At 36.0% G+C, this 21,813-nt stretch overlaps 1 protein-coding gene across 11 annotated transcripts in view; it reads left to right on the top strand.

Annotated features, from left to right (window-relative positions):
• Window positions 1-21,813, top strand: part of REV1 (REV1 DNA directed polymerase) — a 62,517-nt gene that overhangs the window by 13,187 nt on the left and 27,517 nt on the right. For 3 of the 11 annotated variants that reach the window (XM_087759245.1, XM_087759248.1, XM_087759247.1), the window contains exons 2-9: window positions 1,584-1,650; window positions 2,451-2,583; window positions 4,377-4,545; window positions 10,351-10,500; window positions 12,633-13,345; window positions 15,203-15,310; window positions 16,819-16,935; window positions 21,667-21,799. In XM_087759245.1, coding sequence (XP_087615371.1) covers window positions 1,594-1,650; window positions 2,451-2,583; window positions 4,377-4,545; window positions 10,351-10,500; window positions 12,633-13,345; window positions 15,203-15,310; window positions 16,819-16,935; window positions 21,667-21,799 — 1,580 coding nt within the window. In that variant the 5' untranslated portion in view covers window positions 1,584-1,593. The other 8 variants (XM_087759249.1, XM_087759250.1, XM_087759251.1 and 5 more) reach the window with 8 other exon arrangements.

Raw genomic sequence — 21,813 nt, 5'->3', positions numbered from 1 at the left:
TTCCATGAAAGTGATCGTATTTATGGAAACTTCCCTGCAGCTGTGTCTTGTTCTGCAATCAAACTTGCCTGCAGTCCAGGGTGGTTTAACTGGATTTCAGGGTATGACTGCTTGGTAGCTCTAGAACAAAAGGGGTTTAAGATTTAAGCTAGAATTCAACTTTCAGCCAGGTTCAGAGGAAACAAAATTTTAATGTGATAAATGAAGCAGTCTCCAGAACAGCGCAGTAGAAGGCCTGGATAGGAAAATGACCAAAATGCATTGTTATCTCCATCCACAGCTGCATGTGCTTTCTGGTAGGGTGGAGATTGAGTGAAGCTTCTGTGCTCTGATACTGGGCAATGCTATGGATAGTCCAGAGAATAGGTATCTACTCAAAAGCAGACAAAGATGAAAAAAACCAGTTGACTTCCTTCTGTGTATTAACTGTAGTTTTGTGCATTTTTATGGAGGATAAGGGAATAGGAATTAAATGTTTAATAAAATAAAGGTGACTAGCTTAAATCTTCTTCCTTTTGGTTTCAGAGTCCTGTCCTCATGCTCTATGAGCTGATAGCCCTAAAAGACAAAAACAGTGTTTTTATTTAGGGAACTGGATAGAGTAGAAAGTGAGAGATGTAATAGCAGGCAGTGACCTCACAATCTTACTACATCATTAATCAATATTTTAAAATCAGTGTTACAACAGATGTAGTTAATGTGAATCACTTGGGTGCAGTGAACAGTTGGCCACAGTCCAAAACGTTTCGTTTTCTCTCCACCAGTTCTGTTCTAGCCAAATAATAGCTCATCTGGGGACACTGCTGTGTACAGCTCATGGTCCAGGGATAAGTGTCTTGCATAAAGGAAAACTGACATTTGGCTGGTTGGGTTTGTTTGTTTGTTTGTTTGTTTGTTGTTAAGCAACACAAACAAACAAACAAAAACCCAAAGAAACAAATCCTAAACCTAGCTATAGATCATACTAGATCATTTAAACAACTGGCTTTTCATTGACCATAAGATGGCCTTTGGTTTTTTTGCTTTTATGTGATGTATTGCGTTGGAGAAAGAAGTGTTTTGACCTTTTATGATTACCTGTAAATTCATTGGTGAAATTAATCCAGTCTCTAGTACCAGGAGGTGTTTGCCTGCATCCCACCATGTAGATAGTATCAAATAGGAAATAGAAGATTGTTCCTGACTTGGGCAATATTTTGCATGAACAGTAGCAATTGTATTTAAGAATCTTTTATTCCTCCTTTTTTATAGATCTGTGATGAACAGGCAGAACTTAATAAATCATAATGGAAACTGAACATTGTAATGAGTTTTTTGTATTCTGGGTGAAGACAACAAAATGTGTATGTGTGGTTTTTGATACATAGCAGGAGCTACAGTATGCACTATTACAAAACTGAGTAACTAGGGTTTTATGCAATTTTTCATTTCTAGGTTAGCTGTAGAACTCATATACTTCAGTGGAGCCCATTGAAAAATGTAATCTTTGTGATAATCTGTAGATGGCTTGTAACGAATCATTGAAATGCTACTGGTGATATTACTAAACATCTAATTGATCAAGCATTTTTCTTCCTATGCAGAAGCTTCAGTATGAGGCGGGGTGGATGGCGGAAACGGGCTGCCGATGGCGACGGCTGGGGAATATGGGTATGTTCAAAACCAAGTGGCTTTTTTTTTTTTTTTTAAAGAGGTAAATGGCACTGTGGTTAAAAAGGGTTTACAATTTTATTATATGTGCTAAAGATGTGCTATAAATTAAACCCTTTTGCTTCACTTGAGAACACATAATTAACTTCAAAAGAAGTTTTTTAAATTACCAGGTTTTGAAATCTTCATTCACAATAATCCTAAATTGCATTATTAATAAGTGCAGACCCTTGAATTGCTTTAAGTCACCATTTAAAAACTAAACTAAATAATTTTAAAACTATTTATGGTTGCCACCACCACATTCTATATAGTTGAACAAACAGTAACTGAGGCATCTAATTTACATAAATATTTACGATACTACTGTCTCATGTATATTTAAGAACTGAAAATAACATGAAGCTTAATGAATATTCTCTACATTGTTTCTTTAGGCAATGAGCCTCCGATTTAACATCCAAACCTGCATCATTCTGTTATTTGTTTTTTCTTCTTTCTTTTTATTCTATAAGAATTTTTAGATAGGCAGAATCATTTTCTTATAGAGTAAGATAAAAGAAGTATGAAATTCTGCTGTGTTGGTAACAAGATGCAGTTATCTTGTAGATAAGAATTTAGGGTGGGGAATTTGCTATTTTTCATTTGGAAAAAGAATGTGTCTTTCTTACGTCAACCAAAATAAATTTGAAGGAATGCTGCTTGCCTTTCCAGTCTTATAATTGACCAGTTTCTGTCTGTAAACTTTAGAAAATAAGACTAGCATCATGGGGGTTGTTTTGTTTTGTTTTAAAAACTAGGGCGGGTACATGTCGGCAAAGGTTAAGAAACTGGAGGATCAATTCCGGTCAGATTCAGCCATACAGCACCAGAGGGATGGAGATTCATCAAGTATCTTTAGTGGAGTCGCCATCTATGTCAATGGCTTTACAGGTGAAGCTTTTATTTTTTTAAGGACCTGTTCTGTTTTGTTCTAGTGTCTGTTTACCATCCCGAGTGGAGTAAAGAACTGTAAAATACATGAGTTTGCAGCTAAGTAAATATATAACAATTACTGTATATGTTTTGTATATTATGTTCTTTTGTATTTCATGATTAAGGTTTCCAATATAAAATCAGATTTAGGTTCTGAATATAAATACTACTTTACTAAATCATTTACATGAATGGTCACTGATACAAATAGGAGTAAATTTTTCCACCTTTCTGCGGTCTTATTATTTGAAATGAAACCTTTTAACTTTCTCAATACTCCTACATATATTAAATTTTTAATTTTCCTTACTATTAATGGTTGCATTGGACTTGGAGTGTATGCATTAAATTTATGTTTGGGTGGATACGTTGGGGTTTTCTTGCTCAGAGTGGCATAATGCTTGAGACAGGGATCCCATTAATAGTGGAAGGAGGAACAAGAGAAGAGGTAAGACACATATATGCATTGTCTGTGATGGACTGATAGTGCATGTTAACTGGAGTAAGATTTTTAATCTACCATACTTACGTTCGTATTTCTCCTGGGTTCTGTAAAGCAGCTTAATAACCTTTTTGAAACTTCCCAGAAGCCTTTTTCAGGGACCTATGCCAGGAATGTTGTGACTATTACATAACTGATGCGTACAGCTTCTATGATATGGAGCAGTGCTGGTTTGAGCACAGGGCTCAAACAGACTGAAAAAGGTTAAGGTGGACATGTTAAACTATTAATACATCTGAATCAGTTATTTAATACAGGCAGTTTCTTTAGTGAAAATCTAGCATTTGCATACTCTTCAAGGTACTAGTTCCTAAATAGAGCTCTGCAAGATGGTCGTCCAAAAGGCTGCTAACACTTGGAGAAAATGTGTCCAATTTTTAGTTAAAAGTTAGAGGTATAATCAAGTGTTAGAAATATTTTGAGAGTTGACAGTAGGCCACTGGAAGGAATCGTAACTGTATTCTTTAAAAAAATTTTCTTTATTCCTGTATTGATAAACTTTTTTTTTTTTTAGTATCTTGAGCCAGATTTACTATTCAAAACATTCTGTTTGTGCTGACCCCAACCTTCTGGTGCCAATGTGACACGACTGCAAAGGTTTTCCGAAAGCTAAAACTTTTCTTTTTTTTTTTTTTTTTTCCCTCGCCCACCTCTGCTTGCAAAATAAGTACTCTTTTTAACATGATTGAGGGGATAAGAAGAAATTTTAGTTTTTAAGGTACGCTCTGTTCCCTGTAACAACTCCAGAATAACCTGCTAAGGAAAGAGTGAGTTAACTGCTTCAGTAAATCAGAAATTGTATAGTAGGAGTTCTGTGCTGTTGCTAAACCCTTTTGATATTAATTCTTTTCTATTACTTCTGGGTATAAACTACTCTCCCAAACTCTGGTGAAAAGATAAGTGAGTTAATCTAATTTTGTGTTATGTTGATGTAAAGGTTTTTTTAATGTAGTTTAGCATTAAATCTACTTGAGTGTTTTCCCCCCCTCCATCATACATGTTGTGCAAAGATCCTCTATAACAAGTAGAATGTTTACATTTTGAATCAGTCTCTTAAGAAACACAATTTTCTACATTTCTTCAGAAACGCTTTTCTCATTTGTTCTTTGAAGAACTTTTAACGTTTTTCAGGAGAAAAACAATGGTTTGCACTCTTTCTGATCATGGCATCATATTTCTCAATTAAAGTTGGTTTTCTTACTGTATTTGCTGACACAAAACAGGAATATTTCTGGTTTTAATTTTATAGATCCCTCAGCTGATGAATTAAGAAGGCTAATGATGTTGCATGGAGGCCAATACCATGTGTATTATTCCAGATCAAAAACAACTCACATCATTGCCACAAATCTTCCAAATGCCAAAATAAAAGAATTGAAAGGAGAAAAAGTAGTTCGGCCGGAGTGGATCATGGAAAGGTAAGTTTAAGTCTACTGCGTTTACAGATTTCTCCTTTTGGGGAAAAAAAAAAAAAAAGAAAAGTCTGGAAAAGCAGCATTATAGAAAATTGCATTTTGAGATTATGGTTTAGTTTAAAATAAATCTATCCTTGCAATAGCTGAATAAAAATACCACTGTTATTTTGAAGATAGGCTTCTTAGTGATTGTTCCTAGAACAATTCAGAAAGTCTCAGGCGTATCAGGAAATTGAACATTATCTTGTTGATGCCATTTAGTATCCAATCGGTTGACCTGCCTTCATCTCAGTATGTTTAAATAAGTACCAGGTGATTGTTTTTTAACCTCTTGCCTTATGCATTGCATAAGTTTCATTTCATCTGTAAATAAAAAAGAATGTCAATTGAAAAGCGTTTTCATAAAATTGAAATTAATCCATCTAAACATTTGTTATGTTGTGACTGTAACAAAACAAAAACAAAATGAAAAAAAAACCCACAAGTTTTATTTACAAAGAATTTATGTACTTTGGTTCCTCCATGCATTGGAATGTATAGGATCAACTAAAGTTGTCCTCAGGTCCTTGAAAAAGATGACAGCCAGGCTCGGAGCAGTTAATCCGGCTTGCATCTGGCTGCTTCTGTCTGAGGAGCCCATGGGAAATAGAACAGGCAGCAATATGTTCTGGAAATAACTTTGTCAGTGTCATGCTGTTCTTAACTAGCCTCTTTCCTAGACAACCAGCAGAAACAGGCAAGGAACTGTTCCACATACATACTTGTAAAATTCTATTTGCAGTTCCTCTTTTCAGTTTGCTGATTTTCAGTCCTTTGGATTCAGCTGTTTCATACCATGTATCTTTAAGGTAAATTTTTTAAACTTTAGTCAGAAATGATATGTTCCTCAGTTTGCAAAAGACTTTGTGTTTTTATTTGAAAGATGTGGCTGTTTTCATTGATGCCATTAAAGCTCGTTATGATTTTAACCAAGTTGGAAAAATAAATTTGTATACATTCAGTAGAGACTTGCTAGAACCTAATGTATGACATCTCCTAAAATTTTCCTTGTGATGTCTTCTAGTCAGGTTCTGCATCTCCTGGTTCTGGGACATTGTACTGTAGAATAACTCGGAAGAACTGAGTATAGACAGATACATGGGGTTGGGCACGAGGAGACAGGGAACTCACTGTCTCAGTAGAACAGGGTTCATGTCAGAATCTGGAATAAAAGCTAATTTCACAACAACCTCTCATTTTTTCCCTTCCTCTAAACAGTATTGAAGAACACTCATTGGTTAAATACTCCATCTCTGTGTATGGAATACCAAATGATGTTCTCCTCAGTAGATCAGTTGGTGAAAATCAGTGCATGGGATGTAGAGGTTCCAAATTTGCTGAATTTTCATGTGCACATCATGTTAGTGCAGTATGATGAGTTTGGGTTTTTTTAGTGTGGTTAAGAATCAACCCTAAAATGTTGCTGTCACAAATTGCTGGTAAAGCAGTGTTGTTAGATCTTCAGTCTTGTCATCCAGGGTTGCAAAATGAAAAGGTCGTTTGTCTGTGGAGCTTTTATTTGTTTCTTTGTGTGCACACATTATGATCTAGTCCTTAATTACATGATCACATGCCATCTTTTTTCACTATGGTACCTGCCACATTCTCTTCACAGAAAAGGCTGAATTCAGGTTGCAAATTGCTAATTCAGTGTCTTGTTTTTTGCTTCGTGTCTCTGTAACCCTGTTCCTGACTTACTGTATGTGACTCAAATTCTTTGCTGATAATGGCAGGAATAATTAATTCCTGTCTTTTATTTGTGCTTATCACTGTAGCATCTGTCTGCTTTCCAAAGATTAATGAATTTACCACGGCACTTACTACAGTGGCTATTATTTTTATTTTTTTGTTTGAGAGCCACCAGAAAGGCATTAAGGTAAAACACCAAAAATGTCAATAATTTGGAATATGCCACGTGAACTATGTAAGATAGTTACAGAGTTACTTATACAAGGATGGTAAGGCATACATTGAAGTTTATTGCTGCATTAAAAGCTTTGCATATTCTGAACTGTGAACATTCTGAACTATGGTTCAGACTCTCATAAACCTGTTGTTAAATGCAGGTAGCTCTAGAATTTTGGTTTAATTAGTATCACATAGAGATCCTGTGGTAACAGTAGTTGCAAAATCCAGTATTGCAGAGTAATGTGTGGTTGCTTTAGAGACAAAATCATTCTTTCTGCGCTGGCCTTGTTGCATGTTTTTGCTACCTCTCCATTTCTGCAACAAACGAAGGAAGAGACTTGCAGACAGACCTCCTTTCTAAATCTTTCTTCCTTTTTTTGAAAAATACACGACGAAATTATGCAACTTGGAAAGGTTGTTGTGCAATGTCCAATGGAAGCCAAATGAAGATGATCTGAGAGCTTGACTTTCAAATTTGAATATTCTTTTAACAAACATTCTTTAACATTTTATAATAAAATCACTTTTCAGAGGTTGAGGATAACTAACCACTAAAATGAGCTACCAGTAGAATTTGTGGATTCCTTATTTTGGTTTTCAGATTGAATGTTACTTTAATACAGTAACTTTCTCTGGAAACTAGCAAAGCATTGAAGGGGAAGGAGATGGCTTTTGTAGCTATACTAGAAGCAAATTGAGCAGGCTTGCTGTTGAATGGTGGGGCAACCTCATGACAAAGGATATGGAAGAAGTTGAGGTACTCCATACTGCTTTTTCTTCAGTGTTTAGTGGCAAGGTCTACCTTCATGCCTTGAAGGCCTGTGTGCCTAGTGGCAGAGTTGGGAGAAAAGAAGTGCTACCAAAAAGTATAGGAAGCATAAATGATGGTTCACTTAAGGAAACATGACATACAATTCTACAGTACCAGATAGAATGCATCCAAGGGAGCTGAAGAAGCTGGCTGATATCAGTGCTACACCACTCTCTGTCATGTTTGAAAATTTGTGGCAATTGGATGAGGTTTTCCAGAAGACTGGATAAAAGTCAAATGTCATGCCTGTCTTCAGAAAGGGAAAGAAGGATCCAGGGAACTGCACTGTGATCAGCTTCACCACAGTCACTGAAGGCTATGGAAGATACCTTCTTGGAAGCTCTATCTAGGGCAGCAAATCATGCCTGACCAGCCTGGTTGTCTTCTGTGATGAGAAGACTGGATGATGGGAGAGCAGCAGATGTCAATTGCTTTGACTACAGTAGGGCTTTTGACACAGTCCCCCGTTGCATTCTTTTAATCAAATTGGGGAGATATGGGTTGGTTAGTGGGCTGCTAGCTGGGTGAAGAACTGGCCCAACTGCCTGGCTCAGACAGTAGTGGTCAGCAGTTCAGAGTTGAACTAGCAAATGGTTACAAGAGGCATTTCTCAAGGGTTGATACTGGGGCAGATGCAGTTTAATGTCTTTGTTAACAATGTGGACATTTGTGATGCAATGGAAAGTACCTTCAGCAAGTTTGTGGATGACAGCAAATAGAAGGGAGCAGTTGATATACTGGAGAGCAGGGGTGCCCTTTGGAGAGTCTCAACAAACTGGAGGAATGGGATGACAGAAACTTCGTGAAATTCAACAAAGTCAAATGCAGCGTCTTGCACATGGGACAGAATTAATTCCATGCAACCAGACAGGCTAGGACACACCCTCGTGGGGAAGGACTTGAGTACAAGAAAGATACTGACAAACTGGAGGGAGTTCAGAGGAGAGCCACCAACACAAAAGAGGGGCCTGGAACATGCAACATGTGACGAGAGGCTGAGAAAGCTGGTTTTGTTCTGCTTGGAGAGAAGACTAGAAGGGAAACTAATTGTTGTCTTTCGTTACCTATATGGAGGTTACAGAGAGTGTGGAGCCAGATTTTTCTTCAAGATGTACAGCAAGAGGACGAAAGGCAATAGTTGCAAGTTGCAGCAAAGAAAATTTTCACTGAATATAAGGAAAAGATTTTTCACAGTGAAAGAGAGTAAGCAGTGGAACAGGTGTCTAGAGAGGCTGTGGAATCTCTGGCCATGGAGGTATTAAAAATTTGGGTAGACTCAGCCCTGGTGAACCTGATCTAACTTTAAAGATAACCCTGGTTTGAGCAGTGTTTGGACTAGAGACCTCCAGAGGTCCTTTCCAACCTAATTTTTGTGGTGATTATGAATTCTGTGATCCAGGGAGTGTGGAATGGGGAAAGATGTTGAATGATGCATCTAAAATAGGATTCCTATTGCTGCATCTTAATACAGTTTAAAAAAAAATAAACCAACTGTGTATTGATCTAGTAATGCAGCTACTCCAGTAGCTAAAATCTTAGCATGAACAGGTTCTTAAATAAATGTGGGGGTTTTTATCATCTTGAAATTGCAGTAATGATTTTGAAATACTACCTGGGTGGTTATGCACCCAGGTTCACATGGTGGTATGAGAAACAGTCTAACCAGGCATTGTAAAAGCTTAGTTGCTGCATCACCACTTTCTGTACAAGGAAGCTTTGGAACTCTATGGTATTTTTAACTCTGGCAGTGTTTAATATAAATTATTTTCTTTTATGAATACTATATTTTCATATATCAAACAATATTTAATTGATGTATTTTTAGGGCTGTTTTTACTGTTCCATTCCCATAGAAACCTTACCAGGTCTCTATGTATAAGCCTAACTAGTTTTAATTTATCTAATTGGGAAATGCGATCTCCCACTGTATTCTTCTCTAATTGCAGCAAGAAAGCTCCTAAGGGCTTTTGTTCCACTGTCCAGCTCCCTTGACAGTAGTACAGATTTGAGCTAGTTAAAAAGCACATCTCTAAGAGAAAGCATTCAGGTGTTGAAGAACAGAAAAACAGTATCTGTCACTGAGTTAAATTATCTTTAAAAATTTCAATCCAATTATGTCTTCAAAACTGAACGCTCATATTAAGCTGCTTTGGTATGAGAGAGGTTCCTCTGCTATAAGAAGTTTCAGCATCTCTGACCCAGTGTTCAGTGTGAAGAGTTGTATATGAAGAAGACATGAAGTATAGGCTGGGAAGGCTGTTATTTCTGCTGCCAGCAGCAGGTGTTGGGATGAAGAGATGAAATCATGCTGTGGTGTATTTTTGAGAGGATTCCACTACAAAGTCCGTGACTTCCCTGAGGAATTTAGCAGTTATTGAAGTATAATTGCAGTTTCAGTGGAAGAAGAAGAAGAAGAGGGCGACACAGTGGAACACATAGGACAGAACTGGAATGATTGTGGTAGATATTTATGGAAGGTCTGTTTGGAAATTATTCTTCTGTCTAGCTTTCTTCAGTGAACTTTGTCACAAGAAGGGTTAATTACCCTTTCAGAATGGAAAAAAGTAGTTTCTATTTGATAGTGAACCACATCCTAGCTCGCCTCCTTCAATTATGCCCAAATTTGCTTGGAACACATGCATTTGCATTGTTCCAAGTTAGAGAGCTCAAGTCAGCGTTGTTCAGTTAGAATAACCTGGACCACTCACGACGTTTTTTTGACTGGACATTTTTTATTTTGTTTTTGAAATTAAATATTTGGGGTTTGTATGTGTCAACTGGAGAAGAGAAATGGATGTAGACAACTGACCAATACAACTGCGCAAATGTCTTTTGTAGTAGCAGTCACCACATCACAAATTACTTTTCTATTCAATCCAATTAGTAGTGCGAAAGGAGTTGTGGAAGGGACTGCAAGTACACATAGCAGAACAACAAAAGGTAATGACCAAAGTAATAGTTTCTTGTATATGAGGTATTTTTTAGCATAGAAGGTTGCGTTTTTTTAAAATGTCTTTAAGTAGTAACCTGTTCCTTTTTTTTTGTTTCAGCATTAAAGCTGGACGTCTCCTCTCGCACATTCCGTATCAGCTTTATACCAAGCAGTCAAGTCTTCAAAAAGGTCTCAACTTTAATAGCATATGCAAACCTGAAGATGCCATGCCAGGTCCAAGCAATATAGCTAAAGATCTCAACAGGGTGTAAGTATTTCTGATCTTGTAATGCAGATGCTAATCATTCACCCGTAATGGGTTTGTATTTATAACTATATAAGATTTTTAACATTCATTTCAGCTTTGTAAGAGGGAAGCTCTGAGGCACTGAAATTTAAAAATAAGGTATAGCTATATAAATAGTCGAGGACAGAACTACAGTTACCTTGACTTCAAGCCTTGTCTCTAGTCTTTGGACCACACTTTGCTTGATAATGTGACCTAGGAGTCCTAGGATGTAGCATATCTGTATGGAAGCAACAGGCATACATTAAAGGATTGTGACTAGTGGCACTGAAAAGTAGGTCTTTATTTCAAAAACAGAAAGCTGGTATGATTTGATTACTTTTGCTAAAGGTGCCTAGGAACAAATGTAAATGCATACTAGTTGTTAAGTTCTTTCTTTAGCTTCTTTTAAAAAAAAAGTTACAGCGTACCTTATGTAGGCTAACACCATGATTTAAGTCACGCTTGAGAGAGAAGATGGATTAAAAAAATCCAATTACAATATAAAAAAATCTCCTAAAAGACCTTGAGAATGGAATAGAAAAGAAAGCACCAGCAAAACTCTTAACTGGCAGAGGAACTGGAATTTGGAAAGAAACTTTCCACTCGAACAGACTGTTCTGTAGATTTTTTTAAGAGGGTTCTTCTTTTTCAGAAGTACATGTTTGTTGTTTAGAGGCAAGAATCATAAAATTATAGAATGGTTGACGTTGGAAAAAACCTCTGGAGGTCCTCTGGTCCAACACTGCTGCTCAAAGAGGGCCAAGAATACGGTACAAGATACTATACTTTCTGATTTGTAATGGTGAACTGTGTTCTTCCACAGTCTGCTGATTTATTTAAAATCCATTTCTGCATAATGCTGAGGAGACTTGACCACATGAGTGGGATTTGTCTGTATTTAGGAAAAACAAAACAGTGCCACAAAATGAATATTCTAAGCAGTATTTCTTGCCCCTATTTTAAGCAACAAGTGATACAATCGCCATCACCTGTTATTATTGCATTGTTAATGTTTTTTAAATGAGAAGAATATTCAGACTTCCAAAAATACCAATTTAATCTGAAAAGCGTGAGTTTAAAAGCTTGCCCTATCCACTGATACTAAATATATACCACTGGATATACCACTTTCAACCATGCAACTCCTTAAAAATATTATGTTTAATATCATTTACGATTGTGATAATCTTATCCAAATTGTTGTCACAGTTAATTGGCTTTCTGCTTTCACTGGTATACTGGATAGCTAATTATTTCCCACCTTTATTTTTGTGTACTTAAATTGCTAGCTTTGGGAGTTGGGAGTGATGGTTTGTTTTTTTTCAGCAGGTCAAGAGTATGCACAACTCTTGAAGGCTTTGGTTTTAATTCCACTTAGGGTTTGTTACAGAGTTAATTTTTTGAATGAAAGCTTTGCCTCTGCACTGTCAGTAAATGTAAAGTGCCAGTGCACTTCTGGCAGAATACTTTCTTTTATGTGCTTAAAAGATGAAAAGTAGCTTGTTTGGGTTTTGTCAAAAGCTAAGAATATGCTCGATTTATAGAGCTTGAACAGATTTTTCCTTGAGAGAAGATAAAAGAAATCTAACACATTAATCTAAAATAATTATCTAAAAAAATTGAAGTTTTCTATGTATACTTTCTTTTTTTCTTTTTTTGTTTGTAATTAGATAAGGAAAATCACATCTCTTGATAAAAAGATAACTCCCTCTGGTTTGCATATTCCTGCACCATTCGTGCTGTCCATGGTAGTAGAGTTCTGTTACCAAATAAATAATTATTGCAATTCAATTGGAGACTGCTGGTCAAATTAAAGGCCTTGGAAATAGCTTTTCTAATGTGAGCATGATTTTGGTCACTCCCATGTAAACTCTTGGTAGTGCTGCGTTAATAATACACCAACTCTGTGAAATCTTTTGTACAGCAACACAGTATTTTGTGACATTGAGAGGACATGGCTCAGAGTTTGAGATAATTGTCTTGAGAACGTAAAAACTACTCAAGTATATACTGATAACAATTAGGAAGATAAATACTTAGCACTTGAAATGACCTGTAAATGTGTCTTTTTTAATAAAAGATACAGTATTAAATAATCATATCTGTTTCAGAAATCATATTAAAAAGTGTGAGATGGAAAACGATGTCACACCCAATGGAATAAATAGCTGGAATGAAGAAGAGGAAGAAGAAAGTAATGATTTTGGATTTACGGAGCTGGAGCAGATCCTTCCTGGACGGAAACAAAATGGGATTCAGTCTCACAAAGACAGCACTGCCATTTTTAACGGACACACACACACTTCTACCAGTGCCTTAAAGACACAGGATTGCTTGGTGCCCTCCAGCAACAGTGTTGCAAGTAGGTTCTCTCCAGGCCCTGTGCAGGAGGAGGGGAAGACTGAAAAAGGCATGGTTGACTTTAGAGACTGCACAACGCAGCAGTTGCAGCAAAGCAACAAAAACACAGACTTTTCATGGAATCCACATAGGACTATGAGTAATTCATCCTCATCTTCATCTTTGCACAGTAATGCTAAACTAAATGGTGCTCACCACTCCACTGTTCAGGGGCCTTCAAGCACAAAAAGCACTTCTGTACCTGCTCCTAGCAAGGCAGCTTCCTTACCTGTGTCGAAACCTTCAGATTGTAGTTTTATTTCTGACTTTTATTCACATTCAAGACTGCATCATATATCAACATGGAAGTGTGAATTGACAGAGTTTGTCAACAGCCTGCAGAGAAAAAACAGCGGTGTCTTTCCAGGAAGGGAAAAATTAAAAAAATGGAAAGCAGGCAGGTCTGCACTTAAAACTGACACAGGTAGATACTTGTTTAAGAAGGTTTATGTTGAGAAGGTGCCTTATATCTTTGTTGTACATTAAATGTCTAACTGAGACTAAGCAGGTTGGTACTCAATATTCACATTACAGTCAGCCTATCTGGAAAAGCTTGGCGACTTTGATGCACTGAAAACTAAAGGATCCAACTGCTTTTGGTTTTGTTTGTTTGGGTTTTTTTTAACTTAAAACGTGACTTAATGTGATACTCTGGTCTATATTCAGTTCCTCTTTGTAGAAATAATATTCCTGACTTCACCAAGATATGTGGATTGATCAAGGGGAAAAAATACTATATATCTAAGTACACAAGTCTGTAGTTGCTGTGTGAAAATCTAGAGGGGAAAAAACAGAAGAAAAAAAACTTGCTGCTTATAGTTCAGTGTGAAAATTTAAAAGATGAGTAACATTTGGAAGTGAACTAAAATCTAAATTTTTTTTTTGTTACTAAGAGTTTTATATACCTCTGGGTCTGTTCAAATGGGTAGAAATGTCATATGAGACTTCTGAACCTGGCTTGTGACAGAAATGTTTTATGTCATTACATCAAGGGCCAAAATGAAAAAATACGTGTAATTCATGAGAGGCAAAGTGTTACAAGTATGAAGTATTTTGCATCTTTAGAATCTCTCATTTACAGTCTTATTCAATTAAAAGGCTAGCTCTGTACCATCAAAGAGATTCTGACTCTGTGGTGCTGTAAAAATATTCACTTGTAATCATATGAAAATATGCCTGACGATAAATTACCACATCCTAAAAAATTATTGTTAGATAAATAAATTAACTGATTCTGTGTTTGTGCTAGGACACCCCAGTTATAAAACTTCAACTTACGAACTACCTTAATGTGTATTTTTTCCATCAAAATGTGGTATAAGCTAATATATTTTTATTTTCTCTTTGAATTGGCCTAGAGTATTCAAATAGTTAATGACTGTTTCAGTTGACAAGTAGCAGCTTCTTAAGCATTAACTTGATTATTTGATTTGTAAATATGCTCTTTATAAGACAGTTCTTATTTTTCAAAGAATGAGTTCAAATGGTAAATTATTAAAAACAGGAAAACATTTTTCTGATTACTCAGTAATTAACTCAGATATTAAGCAGAACAAATGACTTGATGTGTTGAAGTATTTTTTCACTGTTACACTTTATGGATTGTTCAAATTAAGATTGTTTTCTTTTGTTTTGTTAGATATAGCCTCCCCTGGTAGGTCAGTAACATAGACATGCAGACTTGAACTTCTAGAGTACTTGACACAAGTATTTCTAGTGCTTTAGGCGTATAAGTTTTTCAGTCTGGAGCTATCTTGCTCATCTTCGCTGAATGTTTGCATGAGTGTAGGTACAGCAATGACAAAATCCAATTGCATGGGAAGCTTAAAACTAATTTGGGTGTGTTTCATGAAGAATTAATGGTAGCTCTTAGTGCAGCTAAACTTTTTTTTATCTTTTGGAACATTCTTCTGATTGAACAAAAAGGCGTAAAGTTCTCTGTTCCAGATTCAGTGTTAACATAGCAAAATTAAGATCCAGTTCCCACAACATGCATTAATCTCCTTGGGCTAGGGGAACTTGTTAGGTAGAAGGTATTAATTATGAGAAAATAAAATAGAAACTTTAAGTTGATGCATTGTTTAGGCTGTTTATCTACTTGTTTATGTTTACATTTCTCTGAGAATTTTGTAAATGTAAATATCTTTTTGGTGAGAAGAAACAAAAATCTTTATAATTTAAGGTGGTAAAAACTTGATAATAGTCCTTGATGACTACTGTGAGTAGTGCCAAAGTGTATAAATTAGGGTTCAAGTTTTCTATTGGTGTATCTTCATACTAGGTAATGTGTCTGTTGCGAGCTCAGCCAAGCCACAGAGCTGTATAATGCACGTGGATATGGATTGCTTCTTTGTGTCTGTGGCTATCCGAAATAGACCAGATCTCAAAGGTCAGTATTTAATTCTACATGTTACAGTTTACTCAGTTAAGCCTTTAAAAACAAAACCAAACTTGCACACTAACAAAGTGAACTTTGTATATTAATCTTTTTTTCTGGCATCTTTGATAGTCAGACCATGCGACTTTCATATTCCTCCTAACTTTCTGACAATCCAAAAGCAAGTGGAAGAGAGAACTGGAATTCTCCTTGCTGTCTCCTTTCAGTATCTGAAGTAAGAAGAAAGAAGTAAAATCTGGAGTAACCATTCTCTATAACATTGCACATATCTTATTTAGGCTTAAATCTACCATATTAGAAATCAGAAATAAAATTCTAGTTGTACCAAAAGTGGGTTTTGGTCACTCTCTGTTAAAAAAACAAAACAAAACAAAAAGAATGGGATATCCTAATAATTTTCCCAATGTAAGGAGCTTTGTTTAATTAGAGAAGTGGAAAGGTCAAGGCTGAGAATTCATTGTCTCTTTGCCCAATTAATCTTTTTCAAGGGAAATTTGCTTCTTCCCTTTTCTATCTAAGCTCTTACACATGAAGTATTATAAGACCTGGAGGATGAACAATTCTAGTTGACATTGTCCGGGTTGTGTGATCATCCTTAGGGCACGGGAAGAGTTAGTGGAGCTCCTTAGCAAGTTTTGATGGGTTTTTTTGCAAGTGTACCATTCAGAAATGGAGATACTAGTTGTTCTGTGCAAACACTGAGCTTTGGTGATGCACAAGTCTGAAGACTTGGTGCAGTGGTGACCCTCTGACACCCAGCTATCACAGACCTGGGGAAAGAAGAGTAAGCTGTATATACAATTCCTTTGCTCTCATCTGTCCAAAGGCAGGAGCAACTGCATCAAAGATACTCCTGGTATGTTTGGGTCTTTAAAACTTTATTTCCTGCAAAGTTTCAAATTCCATTACCGGAATATAAAGAACCTAGGACTCTTCTGCAAATATTTTTCTGTTCCACGGAAGTCTGCCAGAACTTTCAGTGCATAAATTAGCTTTCTGTAGAAAAATTGTGGAGGTGTTGATATTACTAAAAAGTCAAAAGTTTAGTAAAGATTTGATTTGGTACAATTAATTAAACAAGTGGAACTGAGTGGGTTGTGTATACTCTTCTAGTTTGCTTAAGCTAATAAACATGATAAAGTATTTAAAATCAGTACAGTGTTTGCTGTGTCTTAAACTAAGGAATCATTAGGGTGTTGGTGAAGTTTCACAGCTTCCATTTATACTTGTTATTAAAGACACACTAGTATGGCTGTATTTTCACTCTTTAAAAGCATTTCTTCTTTACACGTGACTGCAATTAAGACAGCAAATTCATAGTCACAATGCAGTCACTTTCATAGCTGTTTCCTCCTTAATGCTGTAAGACAGTATAAGCTTGAAAGAAATTGTAAAAAAATAAAGCAGACATCTTTATGATCTTACCCTAGCTGTGCTATTATTAAAATGTAAGCTATTATAGATCTTGATTTATAAGTACATGCATTTCTTCTCCACAGGAAAACCAGTAGCTGTTACTAGTAACAGAGGTGCCGGAAAGGCACCGCTGCGCCCTGGTGCAAACCCCCAGCTTGAACAGCAATATTACCAGAAGAAGCTATTGAATGGCAAAGCAGGTACAGATAAGTCTGTTTGTTTGTTTGTCTATGTTTTTAACCTTTGTTATTGAATATTTTTTCCTTAAAGTTAATAAAGTGCACAGTGGATAAATTTGGTTTCTTCGTGAGGGGATTTCAGAAAAGAAGTATCTTTGGACAAGGCAGTGCTCTGGGGCCTCAATGGTAACATGCCACTGTGACTTCTTGTTAGTTAGCTTTGCTCAGTATGGGTGAATTATTTTACAGTAATTTTAGGTTTTAGTCACTTCCATTGAGGTTGAGTATAAGAGAGAATGCTAAGTAATTATTTAAAAAAAGAAATAAATACAGATTGTCCAGGAGCACTTATTTCTGAGTAAGTCTATTATAGAGAAGAAGGTACAAGATAAATTTTAAAAGGCTACTAAAATTTTTTTGCTATAAAAGTAGAAATGACAGCACATGCCCAGTGAGAAATTGATTGTTTGAAGTTGGCTTTTGCATTGCATGTGTACAGTATCTGTGTACAATGCGTTAATTTGGGTGGTCCTTAGAGCACTTTAGGTTTCTGGAAAGTCTGTGCAATTTCCATGAGTTCTGTCTCTCTAGTACTTTGTTTCCTCAAAACCAGGGCATCTGTCGTAGTTTGAGAATTCCTTACTTACGTGCAGTAATTTAGAAATTTGTTACTTTCTGTGTCCTCAAGTAGTAGTATACTAATGTAAAGAAAACATACTTTTATTAACAAGTTTTATTATTATTATTACTATTATTATACTGCCTGAACTGCATTTAGTATGAGAAAGTATATCACTAAACATTGGCAACTTGTTTCTCTTTTTTTCTCCCAACAGTCTGCTTAATCAGGTTGAAACTTAGTTTTTACCACAAGATTGGTAAAAAGTGCGTATACAAGGGGCAGCTGCTATTTAATTTCAGTTTCAGTTTGGAAGTCGAGTTTCTCCTTTGCCCCTTGTACATGCATTTTTTACCAACCTTGTGGCAGGAAGTACTATTGCTACAAGGTTTGCACTTCAGTGAGTTATTTTGTTGATAGAAGAGGTGGAAAAAGACAGGTTGTTCTTCCATGGTTGTTTCTGAAATATTAGTACTTTAGGGAAAAAAAAAAAAACCACTTAATAAATTCTGCCAATTTTGAAAGACATTTGGAAACAAGGTATTACAGGAAGTGATGCTATTTTATTGGTCTTTTTGCTGTAGTTTAAGAACACTTCAAAACTGAGGTAGAATATATGTTTGTGGAACCCACTGGCCTTTAACTTTGTAAGGACTTTCCAGGATGCTCCAGACTTAGCTTCTGCTGTGTTGTTTGCAGTGCCGTGTAGAAGTGCATTACAAAGACAGCTATGGTTTTTATGGAGCTGGATTTTCTGTAGTATAGCTTATGTATGAACTATTTATTGGTAGTTCAGTTTTACACAGTGACTTCGTAACTTTTATTAGCATCTTACACTGGATAAGGGTGTGACTTCATACAATCAAGTGATGCTTGGAGAGTGAGGCGGTTAAATTACAGAAGTTTAGCTGATATCTAGCATGTTCTTTGTGATTCACAAATTCAGTAGTATCTCTTCTACTCTATTGCTTAAGTGTATAGCAGATTTCAGCTTTGTTGTGTAACAAACTCAGTTTCTTACTGCAGCTGCTTTTTCTGGATATCCACACATTCATTTCTTTAACTTCAGCATCCAATCTCACTGGCTTGCACACAGGGAGGCAGCTAGCTCTTTCTTTCTTGATACTTAGTCAGATTGTGCAACCTATTGTTTTGGTGAAAGGATTTTTTCCTAACACTCCTTTTATAGTCTCTATCTCATTAGCTGCAGTTCGTAATATTTTTTAGTCTCTTCATTAATTTTTATCTCCATGTACAATGTTTTTATCAACAAAAAATACACCCTGTTGTTTCTACTTGCATTCTCATAAGTACATGGCTTGTCTTCCTTTTGGGGAAAAGAAATTACAGTTAGTTACGGTCTTAGATGAAAAGATGGAATTGCAGGTTAGGCTTTTCTAACATCACAGTATCTTAGAAAGTGTATGTGAAACACCTCACAGCGTGTGTTTAATTGTGCCATGCCAGAGGTAAATATGGCCCAGGAGGCACATGTATCACATGGAAAAGTACTTTTTCTAAAATATCAAAAATACAGAATGCTAAATTACGCTGTTAAATATACACAATTCTGTTTGGGGACATGTTATATAAATGAAATAAAAAGGTAGTTAGGACCAACTTTGAACATGAGCGTATTTTTACATCCATGCTTCAACATGGAACCCACTTCATTTTTTGATGCTTCATGCTTTCCAGGCTGTTCTCTGATTTTGCCTTCTCCAGGTCTTGCTTATTAGAAAAAATGTTCCAAATTAAAAAAAAAAACCAAACAAACAAATAAGCAAACAAAAACAAACCCTTATGAATCACTTTTGACTGAATACTGAATTCTGCTGCTTCAGCTACTTCTTTGTTTGCAAATTACTTCTTTAGTGATACTGGTTCCTGCCTTTGATCTGCACTGCTGGACAAATATCTAGTATCAATAGAATCTTGAATCTTTTATTGAATACTTTCTTTTTCTTGTTTGAATTCATCCAAAAATGTATAACTTTTAAATTTAAAAACTTGCTGTCATTCTCACCCTAAATCTCCAAACTGGAGATAGCCTTTCTGGGTAGTAGAAATTACTTCTCTACATACGTGTCATCTTTAACATTCCTGTTCTAAAGATAGAAGATTAACATATGTTAATCAGGATTCATAGTTTGGGGTCTCTTTTCCATGGCCAGGATGCCCAAGATGTGAATGTTTTCTAGGCTTCCTTTCCCTCAACCCTAGTATCTCCTTTTTTCATTCTAAAGAGCAGCAGATTTTAACCATCATATTAGTCACAGATTTATTCTCAGCGATTTCTTTTTCACAGACTTGGGTCCTGGCCTCTGATTTCTCCATCCGTTGCTCCACATTCACCATGTGCCTGTCTAGTTTCCCAGCTTTTGATGAGAGGTTCTCTACCTTGCCTTCCATTGAGGACAATGTGTTCTGCATTGCCCTGAATTTCACATGAAGTGACTCCATCAGCTCATGGGGGGATCTGCTCCGCTGCGATGTGGAAAAAGTCGACGAGTCCAGTGAAGATAGACAAGATGACAGCATCATCTCAGGCCAGGGCACAGGAAGGCATGGACTAAAGAAATTGTTCTTGTCATTCTTATCTTTATTTGGGGCATAATTTTGCTCTAACTTTCAGTTCCAGACATCTTAGGTAACTTACTGAGCTCATCATACATTAAAATATTTAAGACATAAAAAGGTGCACAAATTTAGAAGAAATTCTCAGTAAAAGCAGTTTTTCACATGAGTCAGGCTCTACCCCTGCTGTCTCCACTCACTCATTACGGCACTTTCTCTGGTCTGATAACTACTCATATGTGCACATAACACCATGTTTCCTTTCAGTCAAATTGTCAGTGTGTAAGTTGTTAGTACCATGAAATATAATTAGGCATTGTGGCACTCTGAAGAAAACTCCCTGTTTATTATGTTACAAAGGTGTATGGTATTAAACAGACTACAGTAATGAAAAAGAACTATAAGTATTTGATTTCATTTTAAGTAAATAGAAGCTTTTTATCTGTATGATACCTTGTTGTTTTGATTCTGATGGGGAGTTTGGGAGGGCATAGTAGTTTTTGCATCTAGCCATTTTTTCAGGCTGATCTATATTTAGAGTATAGGCATATATCTTTCAAGGTTTACATACTGTGAGGACCCAAAATGGAAAGGAATAGAAAGTGCTTTACTTGATTCCAGTATTCAGTGTCCTGGAATTCTGTTCTAGTACCTAGTGTGTAGTGGGCCTGGAGGACTCTTAAAATTTATCTAAGAGCATGCAGTAAAGTTTTATAGAATCAGGCATGGTCTGTCTCATTTTAAGCTTAGGGTTGCTGTACTTATAATTGTATCATTTTGATCCAAGATAAATTTATGGTGATATGTGAAAGAAGTTGACATATCCTGATAAGAGAATTATTAGGAAGTTACAGCAGAAATTTTGTCAATTAATATCCCCACAAGAGTGTTAAAGAAAATAAAAGTTTCTAGCTAGTGTTTTTTAATTTCAGCTAATTAGCATTCTGGTTATTTCACTTCTTAAAAATGACTTTGTGGTATCTAGGTAATTAGGAAAATAGTTTTAAGTAAAACGTAAGTATGATAAACAGTGGGTTTGTATTCTGAATTTAATTTCTGTGTTCTGGTGGTAGATGTGCTTTTTGTAAAAAGGAATGTAGCAAGTGTCTTCTTGTTCAGCTAAGCAGTTGGTAAATTTTTTAGTGTCTTGTATTTGTTTACAGGATATGGTTGTAGCAGTTAGCCTCAAGTGTTTGATGATTTTTATTGTCATTAAAGCTAACTGAGATCAGTCTTATTTTACAGTATGGCGTATGTAGTCACCAACAAGCTGCTGTCTAGTAATTTGGGGGAAAACAGAAACAGAATTTTTCTGTAGCTTAATATTCTTCTCAGTAATATGTACTGACCTATCTGCAGAGAGATATTACTATGTGGTGGGGTCTGTTGTTTTTTTCTGGACCATGATATGAGTCAATATAGTATTAAGAACCTCTTCATCAACAGGTAGCAGTATAGAAATTGTAAAAAATAAAATCCATAATTTTTATTTTATTCATTCTGTTGAACTCTTAAGAAAAATAACATAAAAACAAATACAAATATTATTTTCCAAGCAGAAATTAGAGTACCTGATAAGCTGGACTCATCAGTCTGGGAGCATCCGGATTCCACACATGTGAATGGAGCTGACTTCAATCTCACTGTTCTGTCCATGGCTGAAATAGCTTCTTGTAGTTACGAAGCCAGGTAGGTAAAAGTTA

The sequence above is a fragment of the Nipponia nippon genome, unplaced genomic scaffold (genome assembly GCF_047370975.1).
Source record: "Nipponia nippon isolate SJK-2023a ecotype South Korea unplaced genomic scaffold, ASM4737097v1 scaffold_2, whole genome shotgun sequence".
In the NCBI taxonomy this organism is placed as follows: domain Eukaryota; kingdom Metazoa; phylum Chordata; class Aves; order Pelecaniformes; family Threskiornithidae; genus Nipponia; species Nipponia nippon.
Note: the sequence above shows the minus strand (reverse complement) of the source record. Positions and strands in the feature narration are given on the sequence as shown.